The sequence below is a fragment of the Palaemon carinicauda genome, chromosome 5 (genome assembly GCF_036898095.1).
Source record: "Palaemon carinicauda isolate YSFRI2023 chromosome 5, ASM3689809v2, whole genome shotgun sequence".
Classification (NCBI taxonomy): domain Eukaryota; kingdom Metazoa; phylum Arthropoda; class Malacostraca; order Decapoda; family Palaemonidae; genus Palaemon; species Palaemon carinicauda.
The window spans coordinates 123,984,809-124,006,944 of record NC_090729.1 but is presented as its reverse complement, the minus strand read 5'-3'; the positions used below and the strand labels follow the sequence as shown (position 1 = coordinate 124,006,944).

General features: G+C 37.2%; 1 protein-coding gene across 2 annotated transcripts in view; it reads right to left on the bottom strand.

Annotated features, from left to right (window-relative positions):
- The window catches only part of crp (cropped), an 88,361-nt gene that overhangs the window by 7,946 nt on the left and 58,279 nt on the right, over positions 1–22,136 (bottom strand). Inside the window, exons 1-4 of one of the 2 annotated variants that reach the window (XM_068374043.1) lie at positions 20,595–20,827; positions 9,910–10,075; positions 1,194–1,320; positions 776–1,008 (exon numbers count right to left, since the gene is read on the bottom strand). In XM_068374043.1, the coding sequence (XP_068230144.1) occupies positions 776–1,008; positions 1,194–1,320; positions 9,910–10,075; positions 20,595–20,680 (612 nt within the window). In that variant the 5' untranslated portion in view covers positions 20,681–20,827. Of the gene's footprint in view, positions 1–775; positions 1,009–1,193; positions 1,321–9,909; positions 10,076–20,594; positions 20,828–22,136 lie in introns of those variants that run through there. The other variant, XM_068374044.1, reaches the window with a different exon arrangement.

The window sequence follows — 22,136 nt, the reverse complement described above, 5'->3', positions numbered from 1 at the left end:
TGGGAACAAAGATAAGGGCAGACACTAAACTGCATGTTTAATATGTGCTGTAATGCTGCCATTAACATCAACAGCGAAGATATTAGTTTAGGATTCTATGAAAAACCCAGTTCTGTGTAACATCTTACATTGTGACTTGCTTACATAACAGAACAATGATGGATAGAAAAATAACACCAGCTAAAGTAATTATACAAATCTATTTCCCTTATAGGACAAGGGTGCATAACTTTCTCCAAATCCGAACAGTAACCTGGCTACAACCTTTGAACTGAAGATACATATAAGCCAATTTTTCAGACTAAATACATATACTGTAACAATCAAATTTCTTGAGGCTAAACTTCTCCTTAAATAATAAAAAAAAAATCCAGAATCTTAAAGCAATAACTCAGATTCTATAAGAAATTGTCAATACAAGATAAGATATATCTTGTCTTTCGTATTAAAATCATACAGTAAGTATACCGTATTTATTCAACCAAATTTTCAGACTAAAGCTGTTACTCATGTTGTAAAACACTCTCATTATCTAAAAAATAATATGAAAGTTCAGCACTGCACCGTCTAATGTTAAATAGTTATTAGGGAAGTAATGGGGGTTGCAATGAGAGAGAGAGAGAGAGAGAGAGAGAGAGAGAGAGAGAGAGAGAGAGAGAGAGAGAGAGAGAGAGAGAGAGAGAGAGAGAGACTACACCCTGAAAAAATTTGCCCTAAAAAGACTTAGTATTGTCAGATAAGAATACTTATCAAAATAAAAACTTGTAATACTGACCGGTTGAGACAGATCCTTTACGCGCTCAGGAAAAGCTTGAGCTTCTTGAGATCGGATGTGCTCTTCAAGAGACATACGATGGCGTCGTTCGCGATCCAATTGCACTCTAAGATCAATCATCTCACGCCGTAGTTCTTCAGTAGCAGGACCATTATCCACCTGGGTACTGACGACAGTATCCCCAACAGTGGTAACTCCATCGTCACAAGCATTATCTCCAGCAGCTGGACTGCCTGTAATGTTAGAAAGCAGTCGCTGTATTGGGTGCGTACGATACAATTGTACAGTTTTTTCAAGCATATTGACAACTCTTAACGTAATCTTAAAATGAGTAATTGTCACCCAAAACATTTGAGCATCAGAAATTAATATGAACTAAAGCATTACAAGTGACAGTTTGTTTACTTCTATGCCTTACCTTCAGCATCGGCATGGTGTTGTTGTTGATTGAGAAGTCTTTTCAACTGACAATTCTGGGAAAGCAAACGAGTTTTTTCCTGCTCTAACTGATAAATGTATTCAGCCGTCTGTTGTAATATAGCTGCCTGCAATGAAAAATTCAAAATGTGTCAATATTTTTTACCTATAATAAAATTAGAGAAGAGGCCCTTTGCATCAATAGATGATGATGGAAATCACAGGAAGTTACCTTCTTGAGAAACACTGATAGTAGACACATTGAGCAGAAAATTGAGAAATTACATCTTAGAACTATTTTGAAGTCTTTTATATACTAATTAAAATTATAAAATGGAGAAAACCAACCTAAAGAGAAACAGAAAAGTCAAGGAGTACTGCAATAAGACTTAAAATACTATACCAAAAATCACTACATTGAAGTTTCATCATTTACCTCCATGATCCCAGATACCACCTTAATGTATCACTCCCTAATATATTAAGTTATAGTTTGGATTCGATTAAACTAATTATATTTGCCTATTTATACCCCCGTAAAACATGCATGCATACATACATACACAATATATGCGAGCGCGCGTGTATGTATGTATGTATGTATGTATGTATGTATGTATATATATATATATATATATATATATATATATATATATATATATATATATATATATATATATATATATATATACCATTTAAGTGGAGTGGGAAGAATATGCATGCAGAAACAAAACGAAAAAAATATATCAATTCATGACCCGTCTCCCCCTACCAGAGGGACAGGGAGTGCTGAGCATGACAGATACAGTATGTATGTATGTATGTATGTATATGTATGTATGTATGTATATATATGTGTGTGTGTGTATATATATACACATCCTGACACTAGCTCTTTTATTATATAGGGGAGATTAGGTCAACACTTGCACTTTTTCCCCACACTTTTCAGGGAGCTTAAATAATCATTAGGGAAGTAATGATGGTTGCAATGTATGAGAGAGAGAGAGAGAGAGAGAGAGAGAGAGAGAGAGAATGGTTGTATTCGACCTCTAACCTTTGACCCAGACGGGGTTTCCTTGCTTAAAGGTAATGTTACCGGCCGTTCCTGAATACAAGCAACCTACTTTCCCAGAAACATACCTTCCGATGTTGGGAAATGTGGTACATGAATTCATAATATCACATTTTCCTTGTAGAAGGAAGAGAAGGGGTAGCAAACTGTGGAACCATAGATACAAGAAAATTTCCTATTTTCCTTGTAAACGGGAGAGGGGGTAGCAACAATTGTTTTGATCATGACCTTGGGAAAAATCAGTTCAATTTTCATTTTTATACAGTACACTGTAATGAAATCATCTGCACAGTTGAAATAAGATATTTTTCTTTTCTTCTATACGACGTCATTTCTTTCATACAATGGAGTTTTGACTTTATCATAGTGATTATTGATAAAAAAAAAAATTCCGCAGCTAAGTCGATGTTTGCTTTTAAGTTATCACTTAACATATTCACTTTGTTTTCAAAGGATTTGGTTTTACTGTAATACTTCTTTATTCTTACAAGCTGGACTAATTTAAACATTATTTTCCACTTAATGCACTGACATTCCTCTATTTATTGAAGGAAATTTCGTGAAGAGCAGTTAGAATTTCTATCATTTCCTATTTCAGTATTAAGGGAAAATTGTTTAACCAATGTTTTGCTTACTTACGTTTTGTTAATATTGCAATGCTATATAAAATAAAATGAATACTAATTAAACACTTTCAAAGGATAGAATCAACGTTGAATACAACAAATTCTACTTCAAATTAAAGCTCCGTACCATAGGCAAAACCAGACAATGGTTTTTATAGGTTACAAAACATCTTTAAACTCTAACAGTATGACCTGTGAAGCTTTACTGGGAAGGCTACGATGACAATGGTATTGTTCGTGAAAAGTATATGGGTGCGAGTATTATAAATTATTTCTGAGTAAAATAAACTATTATTTCCTTACCTGAGATTTACATGAAATTTCTTAGACTACTTTGTGGCCATTAATGTCCCTCCGGCAAAGCTAGAAATTTAGTACATGGAAAATTAATTGCGCTTGGTCTTTTCTCTCATTCACTATAAGTTTCCGAAGATTTTGACGTCTTTGGTGTCTATGGTGAATTACTTATAAAAAGCAAACTAACATTAATTTGGAAGCCCAGTCCAAGAAAAAAGACGCAAATTAAGCTGAAAAAGGACTCCAGGAGAAAAAAAAAATGCACAATTACGGGCATAGTAACTAACCTTACAAGCTATCCCAACTGGAAAGTAAATTATATCAACATTGAATATTTTTCCCCATTCTGGTGCGGCATCACAAATCTCGGGTGGTTAAGAGTATAAATGTTCATTAACTAATTCGGAGGCCATACGAAACTACTTTCGGAAGGGAGGAGTAGGGTCATTTCTACGATTCACTTCAAGAATGAGCTGTAGTCGGCTCCCAAAGCCCCTTTTTTCGGTACAAGCACAGCTTCCTACTACAGAAACATGACCTTGGGGAAACGTCCTCACGAGAGAGAGAGAGAGAGAGAGAGAGAGAGAGAGAGAGAGAGAGAGAGAGAGAGAGAGAGAGAGAGAGAAATATCAAGTGGAAATGCAAATATTTACAATTTAAATATGTTAAAGAGAAATGTCTTCCAAAATTGGTAGCGAAATCTGATACTTAAAACCAATCATCTGTAACCACAGGACAAAACTTCCTACATTTCACAGTGGGCAGTGCATCCTTTACAAAATTCGTACCCGATCCCTAATCCATCTTCGTAATAATTCTCCATACACCCCCCCCCCCCGAACCCCAACCACCAGCAAGTCCCTTCGAAACCCATTCCCAACCGAACGAACAAACATCCCCCTACCCCCCTCCCTACACACAAACACTCCTACGAACCAACGAGAGTGCGACCCAGACAAGAGACGGAACCCCACCAGGCCAGAGCGTACTTTTGACCTTGAAAACGCTGCGAGCTGTGTTGGTGGTTGTGAGGGGTGACGGGAGACGGGGAATGTGAAGTTGAACAGGAAGGAGGGAGAGAGAGAGAGAGAGAGAGAGAGAGGCTTAGGTAACATGGTGGAAGGCGAGAGACAGGCTAGCAGGGAGAGAGGGAGTAAGGGGGCTAAAAACGGGGGTTGAGGGAACTGACAGCTGAGCCGCCTGCTGTGGTGTTTCTTAGCCCATTCCTTCTGCCCCCTTACACACAAACGCTTCTCTCTCTCTCTCTCTCTCTCTCTCTCTCTCTCTCTCTCTCTCTCTCTCTCTCTCCTCTCATAGATCTATGGATACAATAAAATTCACTTCACACTGACAAGATTGAGAGCATTGCACACACTAATCACAAGCAGTCAATAGTTAATCTCCTCCCATTAACACAATATATATATATATATATATATATATATATATATATATATATATATATATATATATATATATATATATATATATATATATATATATATATATATATATATATATATATATATATATATATATATATATGCGCGCCTAATATACTTTGAAATAATACAATTCTCTGCAGATTGCTGCGCATACGTTCTTCACATGAGAAAGAAAACAAAGCTAACTCTCCGGAAGTGACGTAATTATAAAACAGACGCCCTAGATAAGGGACACGTAAGATTGAACGAGCTTTTGGGGGTTACAGCCAAGCAAGCTTCTGTTGTTGAACAGGGACGTCATTTGTTACTTGCAAGATATTTCATAGTGTGTTTTTACAGTTCAAAACACCGTACTATTTATTAATCCCCTCGGGGCAATTCAGAGGTAAAATTTATGTTATTACGTTTAGAAACAGCTGCTTACGGACACGTGCACCCACTTCACAAGACTACACGTGCTGAGAAATCTCATCGACGGGATAAAAAATTCGTTGCTTCAAATTTCATTAAACCATCTTACAATTTTGCATTAGACGTAATTATACACTTCCATGCCATAATTGATGAAGGATTCTAAATTCTATTTTCCAGCAATTCTGACCTTATTCAAAAATTGAAATGCACTCTCCAACAACCACATTCACTACTCTGTGCCACTTCATACCCAAACCAAGAACACACCGAAAAAGAAGGTGCAACGCTACTTAGCAACAAGGAAAGTTGGCATAGTATATATTGTCATGGTTAGAGCTATTCATAAAGGCACATCATAACACGTGACAATACAGGTTAACAAAATCCTCTAACGTAGACTGAAATCTACGTTCACGTGAAGTGCATTTTTCCTAAATTACAATTTCATTTCCCGCCATTTTTCATGTTGGCGGGTTTTGATTGCAGTCAGCTGGGTGGAATCACGTGGTGTCAAACTAAAAACCCAAACATTTGTCCCTTCCCACCCGACATTACGCGAATTTCCTTCAACATAATCTTGATTTCGGAAAAGGACGTCTTAACGCCAGTTTTAATAGTGATTTAAAAATGGTGCCATGTTTATACACAAGCAATGCAGTTTTTAGCAGTGTACAATGCAGGAACGATGCGGGGTCCTGAAATACGCGCCACATGGCTGCCGCTAGCCTCGCACCGGCCCCTTACCAACCACGTGGCGAAACTGTCAATTGCCGGGATATTTCTGCTGGTTGTGTATTTTCCTTCACGCGTATCATAGATAACGACTTCTCCATCGGATGCCGCCCACACATGCGTGCTGTTAACGTGTTTCACCCAAGGAATTCGATCAAATCTAGATGTTTGATTTTACCCTCACCACGCGACCGGCGGCCAGAAGTGAGGGGGCGGGGCGAGGCTACGCGCGGTCGATCGTCTCCATGGAAACGGAATCAGCTGGCTCAATATTAACAACGCTGATAAAAGGGACACACCCTTTACCTTTACCAGTGAAACGCTTAACGCATTTCACGAGAAAACGCCGCACCTGGGAATGAGAAAATTACATCTGCTCCTAAAAGAAGCAAAGTTGAATTGAAAAATGACATTATTTTGCGAGACGATAGAAGCGGGGGCCGTTCAACGGCGGGAACTGTCTTCTCGACCCTTCTACCATTCCCACCCCGACAAGATGGGGTCCCTCCGTCCACGACCAGCCAGCTGATAGTTCCCGCCACTCTCACACGCTACCATTCATGACACAAGCTCGTAGACATACATAACCACGCACATGAACCCTGCAATGTAAACATTCTCGACTGTATTCGATCGAGATTATCGAACACCAAGAAAATATTTGAGACTTTCTTAAAAGTACGAGTAAGGTTATTGGAATCAGTCAATCAGCTGACGGGCAGGAAAAGCCCAATATGAAATGTATCAACGTACATCTTTCCTATTCAAAGAAAATACTTGATATCAACAACACACAAGTGATACGTTATCAATGACATATATATGATGATAATGAATGGAGAAGTATTGAATTAAAAGCTCAAGATAGAGACGAATGGCGAAATCTAACGGAGCCCCTTTGCGTAAATAAGCGTAGATGTGTGTGTGTGTGTATATATATATATATATATATATATATATATATATATATATATATATATATATATATATATATATATATATATATAATAAAATATACAGTACGAAAGCAAGGTGCTGAATGTTATAAATTAATAAAACTGTAAATATGAAGTCCTAAATTTCAAGCATCAATTGAGGCTAAACCTAAACTCCAAAATTTCACGGCATAAAAATTACCATGATTAAAATTTTTTTCATCTATTTAAGTTTACATTAAATATCCACAATATTTCAGACTAAAACTTCGAAAATATTCGCCCATACGAAGCACAATGTCTACACAATAACTGATAAAATCGGAGAAGGAAATCCTGGTTACCAAGCAACTCTGCAGCAGATTCTTCAGCACTCAATATCTTGATGCAAACTTCGCCGGCTTTCGCGAAGACCCCCCCCCCCCCCTCCCTTTCGACATATGGTTATGCCACACAATACCAAATTGCGTAGCCCAATTGTAATATATTTCGCTATTCTTGTTCGTTGCAGATATGAAAAAAAAAATGTGGTCTCAAAAACTAAATCATTCATAGACCGGATGTAGCACGAATGAAACTATTACCCATAGTACAAATAGCGATAATGTTAACGAACACCACAGAATTGTGAAGGGGTAAGTACCGGTCAAAACGAAAGAGGGACTTAGCAACTCATAATGTCAAATCAGGTCCAACTCGGATGATTACACATTACGTGACGGACAAGAAATAGAACGGTAATTTAACATACTCCATACAGTCAACCTCTCTATTTTGGATTGACGAACAGTTAATAGTTATCATATCAATATTTACAGATTTCGTTTACATTTCACCTCCTCATGATGCCCCACTGACTCAAAATGTCAAGAAAGAAGGCTGCAGGGCAGTACCAATTGAAAGAAGCTGCCATATCCGACAATCTGGCCTTAAAAATATCATGGAGCTGTTCGAGCAGCAGGTGCTACTTGATACTGGAGAATCAGTCGCCAGAATTAGATTCACCACCATGCACCAAAATTCCTCCTCCAGATGAATCAGATGACAGCAACAGCCTAAGAAAGACTGCCGCCTGAAGAATGAGCAGGAGGCACAAGCACTGAGTGTGGTGCAAAGGAGCAACACGTACCCAAATTAGTCCAAAGACAAGATCTTCAAGAGGATGGTTTCTAGGCAAAAGAATGATGAATTGGGATATTGATACTCAATAACAATCTTTTTACGATCTTAATTAAGCTAATATTATATTGATCATCTGTAGGGTGTGCTATAATATTTCAGTTCGTAATCTTTCGTGTATTTTGTGGGAACACTGAGTTTACGCACAACTACATACCCAACGCTCTGGGGTGCCCAGAAAGAGTACACTGATAGGGAGAGGAGTCTAGTTCAACTTTCATCACAAGGGAAGCTCTAGTCAAGTGTAGGTATAGTTATTGTTAAAATCTAAAAATTAATCAGAGGCTTCAATATATATATATATATATATATATATATATATATATATATATATATATATATATATATATATATATTGTAAATCCTATCTAAAGTTTCAAATAAATCTTCACATATAAGCATGTATGTATATATTTTTCCCGTTCTGTAATTTCACAGTTGAGGGTTCTAGCCAAGCCAGGCCAAGACCTGGTGAGGCTTGCAACGAAGGACCAAGTGGCATGAGACAAACTGGCAGTGTGTGATGCAGCAGCCAAGCTAGTCAAAAAGAAGCTTAAGGCAGAGATGGTGGCACAGATATAAAAGATAAGACAGAAGTTTAATGACAAGCTGAGTCTGTGAAGGATGTCCTCCCTGCAGCTGAATTTGTCACTGAGCGAATGTCTTCCTGGACAATGTGCGCCAGGTGTGTAAGAACGCCCTTGACGACCAGTACCAGGTGTTCTAAGACGCCTTCGTCAGCATGCATGGCAGATGGAAGAAACAACGCCACCATCAGTGCAACCTTATAGACGTAAGACACTTTACCTATGTTTACTTCTACCTGGATAAGGGCAAGTGATAAATAAGTATTGGATAATTATGGCTGGTTGCATATATTTGCCTTGCTTGTGTATGGTAAGGGTTGCTGCTGCTTAGGAGGACGTAAACATTGAATACAGAGAAGCCAAACATTTATACCCAGAATAATTACATCACTTCCATCTCACATACAGCCATAGGGGAAAAGTACGAGGTGTGAACCAAACCGCATACAACCACCGGTGTTGTACGGCAAGAGTTTTATGAATGTACAATAACTCTTTGCTGCACTGAATGAAGCTCGTCTGACATGAATCAAGTTTCCTAACAAGAACATGATTTTAAACGTAAGCTGAGCCCAACGAAACGCAAATTTCCATGTCAACCCAATTGGAATAGCGAGAGAGGTAAACATCCCACCCATTCACTGCACGCCCAAAATTCCAAGGACAAAGTTACTATAATACTACAATGACTGGTGTTACTAAGTTCCGTGAAGTCTCTCCCACACCGTACCGACAGAAAGGACGTATACTCATTTATCAGAATCACGATCACCGGAAAGTAGTAATCAGCACCCTCCCTAAATTATGTTTTAGATACATGTGGAATACCACTCGCAACACGTGTTTCAAGTCACTTATCAACTTTCTTTTAGGAGCATCGGGTTTCTCCTCGATATGTAAAAATGAATGTATTTCGTTTATATAAAATAAACGCATCTTGTATAATAAAAAAATATTTTGTATACTTGAAAGCGTTAATACAAAATACAATATTTTGTATGTAAAAATATAATTTTATATGTTAATATAAATGTTTTCTAGCCTTATGCATATGTACAAAACACCTACCGTTGATACTGACAATGTAATCGAGTGATTAAAATAAGATAAAATCAGTGGCAGGTTCTTACTTTGTGAATAGAATTATATAAAAACTGAAAACTAAGGAAACAGCCACTGTAAACAAAAACATTCCCGAAACTAGAAATACGGCTCTCTCTCTCTCTCTCTCTCTCTCTCTCTCTCTCTCTCTCTCTCTCTCTCTCTCTCTCTCTCTTTTCAACATCAAAACATTCGCTGCAAGATTAAACTTCTGAAGTTCCACCAATTCAACCATCAGATGAAGAAGATAACTCTACAATCTCTTCACAGTTGGTAAAAAAAAACTCCAAGAATACTGCGTAGCGCTATATATATGTCATTCTCACCTTGCTAAGCTTTTCGCCTTCGTGGTGGGGAAGAAGGGTCTTGAGAGATGCGAATCCAGCGTTGATACTCTGCATTCTACGACGTTCGTTACTGTTAGCGATTTCACGCCTGATACGCTTTTCTTGTTCCATGGCTGTCTTAGGAGATACTGGTCGGCCACCCAATCTGTGAAGAACGAAATTCACGTTATAAGTACAACTTGCAGTGTGTTATATACTAAGATATGAGTCCACTTTATTAAATAAAATGATTTAATTATAAGGATAACGAGAGAGAGAGAGAGAGAGAGAGAGAGAGAGAGAGAGAGAGAGAGAGAGAGAGAGAGAGAGAGAGAGAGAGAAGCTTATTAAAAAGCTGCAAAGAAAAATAATGTCAGGCTCTATTAAAAAGCATAAAATCTCAGGTGTCAACACTTGCAATAATTGTCCCCGCCAACAACCACACAACTAATCATGGAACTCGGCACCTTACAATTCTTATCAAGTTTCATGCCTACTTTATTAGTAAGCAGAAGAGCCTGCTGTACCGAACGTTGTCCATTTCCCCGATACACCTAAAATATAAGGAAAACTTAAAATTTCTTTCTATAGTTAAAATGATTTTTCGTGTGATATAGGACTAAGACGTCCTTATATTAAAGTAAAATGAATAATAAACGTACCAAGGGTTAACAATCCAGGATAAATGAACAGTAAACCTTGAAATGTAAATATATAAGAGCCCTGTATTTTCATCCAAACTACACTTCATAAAAACAACCAGGACACTCAAATGCTTCGGAATATGATAAAGTTCACCTTAATACCATATACGCTATAGGGAGAAAAACATGAAATTTTTAAATTTTAAATTAATTTTCGAACACTTGCCTGTATAACTTAATTCAGCCGATCACATCTGTGGAGCCGACACAGATGTAATCGGCTGATCGGCACAGGATAAGTGCGAGACAAGTTAAAATTCATACATAAAGTTAAATTAAGTAAAACATTTTTGTAAATTCTACCAAAATATCGTATGCAAAGTCGCAATCAAGTAATGAGGGACAATATCGACAAATGAGTTAGTCTAATATTAGCTACAAAAACACTTGACGTTGAGGGGGAGAATAAAAATCTGCGTATAACAACAACGCTTTGCATAAGCAAAACAAATATCTGAAAGGGATTGAGAGGACCGAGAAGGGGGGGGGGGTTTGATGCCTCATCCAACATCACATGACCTGCAATAATAATGTCGAGTCTGGGGCGTGGCGTCACCTCCAAGCCCAACCCCATAAACACCGTCTTTCTCACCACCAGCTGATTACTGTAAATATAGAACCCGCCATGACAGCCAGGCAACACATCAAAACAAAACTCTTACTCTTGCTTCTACCTCATGGAGAAGTAAACTACACCAGTTAATTTTGTTAATACAACATTGTATGATGTATAAATAAACCGGTGATGCGACTACCAAAATAACTAGCATTTTCAAACCATCAAACAAGACCACGTTCAACATGGAAGACGTGATCTGAGCCATGTAACATGGACTAACAGCATCCCGGGCTAAACATAAAAGATTGTTATGGCAAAACATACATCCCTTGACTGTTAGATATTAAATTCGACAAATGAATCCAAATATTCAGGACTAAATAACCTTGAAATATACTCCAAAACAAATAGCAATGGTAGTACGGACCAGAAAAATAACGCGTTCGAAACCCATGGCAGCTTTAAATGAAAAATAAAGTTATATGAATGAAAATAAAAAGAAGATGAATACAGTTTAACCCAAAAACAAATATAAATCATTGAAAGGGAAAACAATATGTAAGCGAGGTGAAACACAACACGATAGGAGCAATCCAGTGCACGCGTTCTTCCCTCACCCCTTCAGAACACCTTCAATATGAGAGAAACGGACCCCATGACCCTCCGAACAATTCTTAACACCCCCCCCCCCCCCTTCCTTCTCTTCCAACGTACTCCGTGCCCGTAGTAACCCTACGGGAATGGGGAGGAGACCCTTCGTTAGGCCTATTCGCCCTCTACAGCATTACGCACGTTATATTGGACTCCTCGCCCTTCACAGCAATTTTACTTTCTAAAACCAACGTTCTCTGAGTTTGTGTTGTTCGATTTTAACCGTAGAATATGTGTGGAGAAATCATGAAAGCTGACACGTTATGAGCATAATGTAGATAGCCAATCTTTAAATTTTTCCTTTCGTGACTATAATACACACACACACACACACATATATATATATATATATATATATATATATATATATATATATATATATATATATATATATATATATGTGTGTGTGTGTTTATTGGGATATGCATCACTTCATAAACCGGGAGGTATAATTATAACCATAAAAGAGTGTAAGAGTGTGTTATCAACAAAGGAAGAAAATGGAGATAAACGGGCCAATACTGGCCTACCAAGGCCAAAAGCACAGAGTCAATTAAGTTGCCATACGCACTTCCAATTCCTTATTCAGTGGCGGGATCACCTTTAAGTCGTTCCCTAGACCCAGACGCTTTCTCCCTACAAGTCTAACAAGAACCACCTGACATTCAATATATACTACAAGAATTGAGAAAATGTATCAAATGAAGGCAACAAGATTGAAAATTATGACGCATAGTTAAATTACGATATGAAAAGCATTGCTTTCTAACAGGCTTGCAAAGATTAATCTTTCCTAAATTTTTGGAGTGTATCAATGAATGTTTTCCTACTGAAAACTAATATTCCCTATTGAAAAATAAGATAACCCAACACAAACCGTAAATTACAGATGTAAATACAGTAATGTCCACCTAACATCAGTTGGGAAAATGCAAGATCAATAAATTAATACGTGGATAGCAATTGACAATGTCATAGCTTCTTTAATATTGTCAACTCGTTCACACACTTGAAACGACAGAGCGCGCGCGCACACCCGCCGGCGACATCACACTAACAATATTAGCTTCCATGAATTAACAGCTACTTATGATAAGGGCACGAAAGATAAGCAAGATACTTCGCTGTCAAAGTTAATGATACCTAAAATTACCTTTAAGACATGACAACCCACTTCGTTAACTGACAACAATTGTGATACGCTTGTACAATGACCTGCACCACTACTTGAAATCTTGCCAAATCACGAACAGCGATCAAATCAATCGATTTCAAAAAAAGAAAAAAAAAACGAAAGTACTGCCAAGGCCATGCTTTCTGAGGAAAACGCTGGAATGATTTTAAGGTTAATATATTGAAAAAATATATAGAATACAGCATTAAATCATAGATGGGATGTATATGTCATTAAAGTATTTTATTTCTTATGTGAATTTATGGTCATCCTTTATTTTATAATTAACAAAATACAGTAGTTTTGGTCCTTCCTACGTTAAATTCAAGTTAAAGTGTTTGCGACATACTCCGTCAACACAAAAAGCATATCTGCCCACAATATTTCATTACACTATACTATTCAACTTTAGTATTAAAAACAAATTTTATACTCAATGCTAGTCTAAAGATTAACAACACTACTTCTTATATCATTTATTTCCTTTCCTCATTGGGCTATTTTTCCATGTTAGAGCCGTTAGGCTTATAGCATCTTGCTTTTCCAACTAGGGTAGTAGCTTAGCTAGTAATACTATATATATATATATATATATATATATATATATATATATATATATATATATATATATATATATATATATATATAATATATATATATATATACATACTTTAGTCATAACACCAAATCTGTACATCAACGCGAGTTTAAATGATTGCCTTTCTGATAGGGGGAAAATTAAGATAAAAATTACAGCTTTCAACAGATATGACATTAAATCTCATCAGACGAACGCCGAATTCATCACGTGCTTAGAAACAAGCGTACCCTCAACCTCGTCCCCATAATTAGAACCTCTCCCCTGAAGTTGCAAGTGTCATACGGCCGACATAAATATAGGTAAAGCCCATCTGCGCTGGCCTCATTCGCCCGCAAGCCCTGGCGATCGATTGGCACCGTTGTCTAGACGTCTGCCGGAACCCAACCTCTCCCACCCTCCACTGCCACCACTACAGCACCACCAGACTTCCCGGATCAAGAACCCACCCAACAACCCATGCCTTGCCCCTTTTCCCCTTGCATAACGCAGCCACGGTGGATAATTGCTTCTTATTCACAATAATGAGCATAGCACCTGACCGTCTAACTAAAGGAAATATAGTTTTAGGTTTATAATGTATATCTGTTGAATAATGTTTACCTAAGAAAAAAATAATTTTACAAATTGCAAAACCAGAAACAGGCAATGCAGAAATCCGCGAACCAACCAACCTTCCCTCTGGCAACGGGATTCAGATATAGCGCGTATGGAAGGTCAATGCTGTTTATTTTCGAAAAGGTCCAACCTAAAATTCCTCCACCCAACCAAACTTCTCATAAATGAAAAAAAAAGTCTACTTAAAACTGCATTATCATAGGAAGAGGAGAAATTCTAAAATGGAGACCGACAGGCAAGCCTTCCGGACACGGCATGCCAGGCATATTTGGCATTCTCTCACGACTGCAACTCGGGCATAATACCCAACTTCCCTCGCCTGCTCGACCGACAGCTTCTACTCCGTTAACAGTGCAAGGCAAGGAACCAGAGGCTAGGTTATGGGAGAAAGAATGATTACAAAAAAACTGAAGATATCAAACAATAAAATTATTTATATAACATTATTTCCCTATACCGAATTAAAACAAATTAAATTTCGCAACGCAAAATGTAAAAAATAAAAACGAGATGCATATAGCAAACTTTTCTTGTAGCGCAAAGTAGACAAAATAAAACACTTGGTCATCGACCAGCTGTTCGCGTGGCAACTCTAATGGAATGGCCTTGGTCACTGAAGTATTTCAGTGAGGACGAGACGGGGAGCATGTTGACGGCCATTCTGGCGCTAACTCTAACCAAAACAGCACAACCCAGCAGTCAGACTACACACACACACAAAAAGTAAATGTTTCACAGGCCAGTAACAGTGACAGAATTAGAAGTGACCTAAAAACCTCAATGAGATGAAGGACATTTTCTTCCACAGGATAAAATAGTACTTCGACTAAACCGCGATTAAAGTAAGGAACTATAGTGAATTTCCATTATTTCCATCAGGAAGTGAAATATCACCAAATGAACAGCATACCCGGTTGGAAAAGCAGAAGGGTGCAATTCTAACTGGGAAAGCATCCCAAAGAAACTTAAAATAAAAAAATACTACACACATTTATAACGATGAATCGAGAATTATGTCAACTTGTTCAACAGAAAAGCAATTGCTCCAAGTATATGAGAGATCAAGGAAAAAATATGCAACATACTTATGTTGCATAAGACTCGGAGACTAGACATTTAAGGTAATTAGGTATATGAACGTTACCAAACCAACCCTGAATAGAATAGAAAAAATATACACGAAATGAAACAATGCATCGAAAACACCAAAAGACATTTTTCTTAACTTACGCTATATTCTAAGGACTATAAAAGTCTGAGAAAGGTAAAAGACTTTTTGACTTACATCGCCTGGGGTACAAAACTCAACACAAGGGAATGGGTGACTACAACTATCATTATTATTTTAGCTAAGCTACAACAATACTTAGAAAAAGCAAGATGCTACAAGGGCAAGGGCTCCAACAAGGAATGTAGCCCGGTGAGGAAATAAACAGTATATACACTATATCCTTCAACACATGCTATAAAAGTTGGGTATAAAAGTTTAATGGCGTCAATAGTGTGATTCAAATAAGTTTATTTTTTTTTACTTTAGAAAAGATACGGAATGCTGGACCAAAAGAACAGAAGAATGTCATCCCAAGAAGAAATGCGAGTCTTCAACGAATACAACAACAGCAGTGAGATGACTTCATCTGACTCAGCTGAGAATTAAAGGCTTAAGAGATCGAGAAAATCGTCAGACATAACACAGCCTCCACGTTAACCTTATAAGGACAAGACTAAGTTTGAAAGACCCAGCTGGTTCTGGAATAAAAACACAAACTTTCTTATTCTATTTTTTTACTTCACTAGAGAAAGCAGTATCTTGTGCCTTATTAGTCTTCACATAAGGAGAAAACGTTTTGTTTTAATAAATCTAAAAAAAAGAAAAAAAAACGAACAAGAAATAGGTTAAGGAGGCATTACAACTGAGAATTTAACTTGAGAATGCCAAAGAATATAATAAATTTTATTTCACTGTGACAAAACAGCAGCAACGTGAAAAAATCCTAGAATGCATAATCTGAAGAATGACACCCCCAAAATAACGATAACAATCCGCAAAAGCTAGAATACGTATATCCAAAAATCTGTCTACACCGCAGAGATCTTTCATTCTGTTTGGCCAAGGTCAAACTACCTGTCAAGTTTTACTACGTGATAGTAAAGAGCGGGGCCGGGGGGACCCCCAAATCTTTGATAGATAAAAATAAAACACTTTCTCTAATCACTTATCATTTTTATCTAAACCCGCTAATTCATAGAACCAGAAGTTGGTGTACCAACAGCAGCTCCCCGCGGATGAGAAAGAGACGGTTAAATTCATTCGGCCGCTCTGGTGGTATGCTGCAACCCAACAACTGAAACGTGGGTGGGAATGACTCAGCTCCGGCGCTTTCCTTCCTCTCCAACCCTTCCTCCTCAGTCAAAACAACCCGAAACTTAATTTTCCCAGATAATACTTCCCCCCAGACAACAGAGTTCTTTAAGTTTTTTATTTCTCTTTAATTTATCACATGTAGGTCTGGCCTCGTTCTCACTGTTGTGCCAAGGGCTAAAAATGTTGGCTACTGAAAAAAAAAGAATTATATCTTAAATATTTTTTAACAAAACGCAACACCAAAAAGCAGTCAAGAAAATATAGTTTAATTAACAGAGAAATTATATAACGATGCGCTGCGGAATAACTTGTATAAAAATATAAAATACAGTTCGCCGAACAAAGGCTTAAGCACGGCGAAGATACATTAAGAGATCCCAACGACCTTTCAAAGTTCCAGCAGATTGACTGGCGTCAGGAGACTAAGCAACTCATTCATAAATCAACGGTATCTCACAACAGGTCCTTATTTGATAAGTAAAATTATAACTATTTTTCTAATCGTAAGATGTAATTTTAAGTTTTACAAAGGCTTCATCATTTACAAAACCAGAAGTTGGCTACGTCAAGAACCAACATATAATGAAACTAATTTGCATAAACAAATGTAAAATGAATAAATGAAACCATTGAATTCCACACATGTAGCGCATCTTGGGTAATTACATAATCACCCATCCATTTTTATCAAATTCTTTGGTATACACAAACACACACACACACATATATATATATATATATATATATATATATATATATATATATGTGTGTGTGTGTGTGTGTGCCTACCAATCACATGATAAAAAATGTCGTTCCAAAACGTAAAAGGAAAAGTGAATTATTACTTTCTTGTTGACATCGCATCACTAGCAATGCAGAGTTTGATTATGTCGATAGGACGAAATTAATAATCTAAATATATATATATATATATATATATATATATATATATATATAGAGAGAGAGAGAGAGAGAGAGAGAGAGAGAGAGAGAGAGAGAGAGAGAGAGAGAGAGAGAGAGAGAGAGAGACCCTCCACTTGGTATTCGGTAATAATTGCCCAATTCGATAAGTAAAATTAACAAGACAAAAAATAATATAAAATTTCATAAACTGCCTCATCAAGGGGTAAAGTTAAAATTCATGTGTTGTCCAAAACTATACATATTTCATAAAATTAATGCCTTCATCATTAAGTGATAAATGCCCCAATTCTTATCTTTTTTCCTCTGAATCCCTAAGTGTAAGATCAATGTACCCATATTGTAACTGTATATGGCTTTTGCTGAAATAAAGATTATTATTATTATAAGTATTTGATGTAATACATAACTTTTAACTCGCCGGATTGTGGAGAGGCAAGTGCTGTCAAAGCATAATACACAATGATATAAAATGACAACAATCGCTATCACGGATTAAAAAACTTAAGGCATTAACTTTCATCCAAGAAATCAAATGAAGTAACGCTGTAGGTAAAAATTTTGTAAGAAACCATTTGGGGAGTACGGCGAGACCACGATACAGCCACATGGTACTACAAAAAGTATTCTGAAGGAAGTTGGAGAGAGAGAGAGAGAGAGAGAGAGAGAGAGAGAGAGAGAGAGAGAGAGAGAGAGAGAGAGAGAGAGAGAGAGAGACCGTGTTGTGAGTCCTAAATGACAGGGAAGGGCAAACCCTCGTGGGGCTAAGACTGCTACGAGTGAGCGTTACGCTAACGTGTTTACTACTGAATTCCACGTCTCCCAACCCCCCAAAACTAGGAAAAAAAAAACACGAACATCCTCTTTCCTCTGCCCTCTACTCCACAGTTGGAGAAAACCGAGATCAGGTGAAAACTGAGTTTTCCGAGTCAATTTCTTTGATTACTCTTAAAACATACATTTACAAGTTCTATTTATATATTAGCATTTAACCTTTTTTTATAAAAAACGATTCAACCAATACAGTTAAATAATCCATATACTTTTACGGTTTACTAATACTGAGATTTAACAAAAATGCGTAGCATAAATCGCATATTCAAGACATTTCGAAAATAAATATGCATATTAAGACCTTTTAAACTAAATTAGCATTTTAATCAATAAATCTATTACAACGCAATTCCAGTTATTGTTATTATTATTACTAGCCAAGCTGCAACCCTAGTTGGAAAATCAAGATGTTATAAGCCCCAGAACTCCAAGGAAAAATATTCTAGTGAGGAAAAGAAATAAGGAAACAAATAAACGATGAGAAAAAATGAACAATAGAATATAAAAAAAAAAAACACGGTAACAACATTAAAACATGTATAAACTATAAAAACTTATGGTAGCCTGTTCAACATAAAAGAAAACACCGTTATCAAAGACCTGCAAGAACACACGACCAGTCTGTTCCCCAAAACATGGCACCCTCTACTATAACGCTATAGGCTGGTAACAACGGACAAGAAGGCCCAACCAACGCTCCCAGTAACCTTGAGTTAGAAGTCACGGTGCGTTAAACCAGATGACACGCCAGCCAGTGATGGCTAACACGCACGCAAAACCAATATCAGCTGATAACACAACAACACAACATACGTTAACAGTTGTTGGAAAATATTCAAACTGAATATTGAGAGTATCTTAGAGGACAGACACGACTCAATTACTACTAGAGTTTAAGCTTCTGAAAATGTAAAAGCCATACAATATTAGATTAAAAGTGTATGGACATTTAGTCCATATCTATTACATTACAGCAAATGCAATAAACCGAGAAAACTCATAATATAATAACACGAACAAGGAAAAAAAGTTGTATTACTACAACACAAACTCTGTACTATTTATAGCAAACATATTCCCCCAGAAAATGGTGCCAAATGTCATTATACTAATTACTTAAAATGACAAATTTCCCACGAGAATATGCAACGTACGTCAATGATTACAAAACCAAATTAAAATTCATCTCATTACTAACCGAGTCGAATATACCTTAACCTGGGCCAAATTATCCAGAGAACATAAACTAAGAACACTTGCAATGTGTCACGTAGCATTCTAAAAAGGTGTAATGACCAGGCCTCGCTACACGAGAACCATTTCTCTAGCCAGTGTAATTTTAAGAATAGAATAAAAAAAAATATCAACGAGGATATCATATACTGCAGGATTGCGCCCAGGAAAATGTTGCATACCATAAACAGGGAGGTTACTACCATGGGATGGAATGTCAGGAGGGTTGGGCCACCACATCCTATTACAAGTGACGGCAATTAATTCACTATTTGAAAAGATTTCTGTCGGAAATAGAACTGTTCTTCCTGTGTGTAACATTCACTAACGGAATGAGATGCCGCAGACCGAAATCCTTTCAGGATAATTAATAGTCTCGGAACCCCTTAACACTGGGCCCCTACTCATACGATTCATGGGAGAGTCAATGTTTCCCACTCTGTAGCTAAAATTCCTTTAAAGTAATCGAAATAGACACACTGAGAAAGCATGGGGGGGTAAAGATGTGACTTGTATTATTTCAAGGGAGAAGAGAGAAAGAGAGCCAAGGGGCCCCACCCAGAGTGTGCGCGGGGCTCCTCCATGTGACTTGAGAACCCGACATCACCATCATCAGCTGATCACGTCAATATCAGCTGTTGGAAGAAAACAAACCTTCTACGTGCACTAAATCTTACCCTATACAAACACACGTGATAACAAAGCTTAGAAGAATCTTCCAAGGAGGTGAAGGAAAGCAAGGGATGGATGGGTGGCCGCCACATCGGTCGAAAATGGGAGATATGTGGCAGAGCGGCCATATGGCAGGCTGCTGCTGTCAGCTGATCGTCCGCGCCCGGCATGGCGGTACAAATCAGCTGATGACAAACGCCAACTTAAATGATCACTCTATCGTTTAAATGAAGTCACCAAAGCATGACAACTGTCCCAGGAGCTGAAAGAACAAAACACTCGTCCGATAATCGCCCATCCAACGCCCACATAGTCGCGAACGATTCAAAGTGTGAGAGAGTAGGGGGCGGCCATACCTGCACAGGGACCCGATGGCTTCCTCGTCTTCTATCTTGATATCGTCAATACGACGCTTTTCACCAACTCTCGGAAACATTGTCATCCTCTAAAATAAAGTTACGTAACCACTTTGAATGCGTTATTCACTCGAACACCATGAATCACTGTCACAAACACCAAAATATCCAAGAGTACAGTCTGCACTTCTGCGTACGATCGCCTACCACTCTTCTTTGGCGGGAAACAGAAGACTCTTGTATTCCTCCGCCAAGGCTCTGGGGGCGCCGCGGCGGGACAATTTAAACAAACAATTTTTCCCATATTTTTTTATGAATACTTATCATATTCTTTAAGGATACATATTGTGCGCATAAAGATATTCCTTTCATTATATTATAATGATGTGAGGATTTACGTGAGTTTCTGGAAAACATGAAGGACTACTTTCTGGCGCGTGGAATGTAGTAATGCGCGGGAAGAACACAAACGGGCGGCAGATGTTCTAATTTTATAGACCCACGCCGCATGTCTACAAACAATAAAAATACTGTTTATTTTCACTTTATTCTTCATTGGTAAACACGTTAATATAAATTGTGATATATTCATAAACCTATGATACTCGAAATAGCATTATTTCATCTTTTATGGGCGTGAATCGTAAATTATGCGGCACGGAGAGTGTGGTGGCAGGTTGTGGGGTTACACCACATGGAACGCTTGAATATGCTGCTGCTACCTCCCTCTCTCGCTCCCCCACAGCGTCCCACCCACCAGAACCCCTACTTCCATATCTTGTAGTTTTCTTAAAAATGTGTAGCGATTCGAGATTAGAATTATTCAAATTCTTCTTCGGTGATCTCTCGCATTATTTCGAGTTGTAATAGAGCTTTAAATAACAATGCTGAATCGAATTATTATTTAGCATTTACTCGTATAAACTGTAAATGAAAATGAGATAAACGAATGGTTGTCCCCTGTTCAAACACCACATGGTGTAAACTATCATATTCACGGCACCACTTAATACTATATATATATATATATATATATATATATATATATATATATATATATATATATATATATATATACTGTAAATGGTGTGTAAGCGCGCCATGTCATCGCATGATGAATTCATACAAATATTCTTTTTAAATCATTAGAAACAGTCAAGAGGTCAACTTAAAACCCTTTTTGTATTAATTCTTAGATTACTCGATTTCTCTGTTTATCGATAAATATTATGGTTGGAGATAAACTGCGTGTTGTAATTTCATAATGTGAAATTTATCTTATAGTGATAGTCTTTCTAATATTTTAAACAGAAATTTCGGTTAGTTCAATTACTTCAACATTCGGGTACCAACTATTCCTTGACTGACACACATGAACATTTCCTCATGGTGATATAAAGGAAAATATAAAAGTAGTAGTTTATATATATATATATATGTATATATATATATATATATATATATATATATATATATATATATATATATATATATAGAGAGAGAGAGAGAGAGAGAGAGAGATCGTTTACGTAAAAATATCAG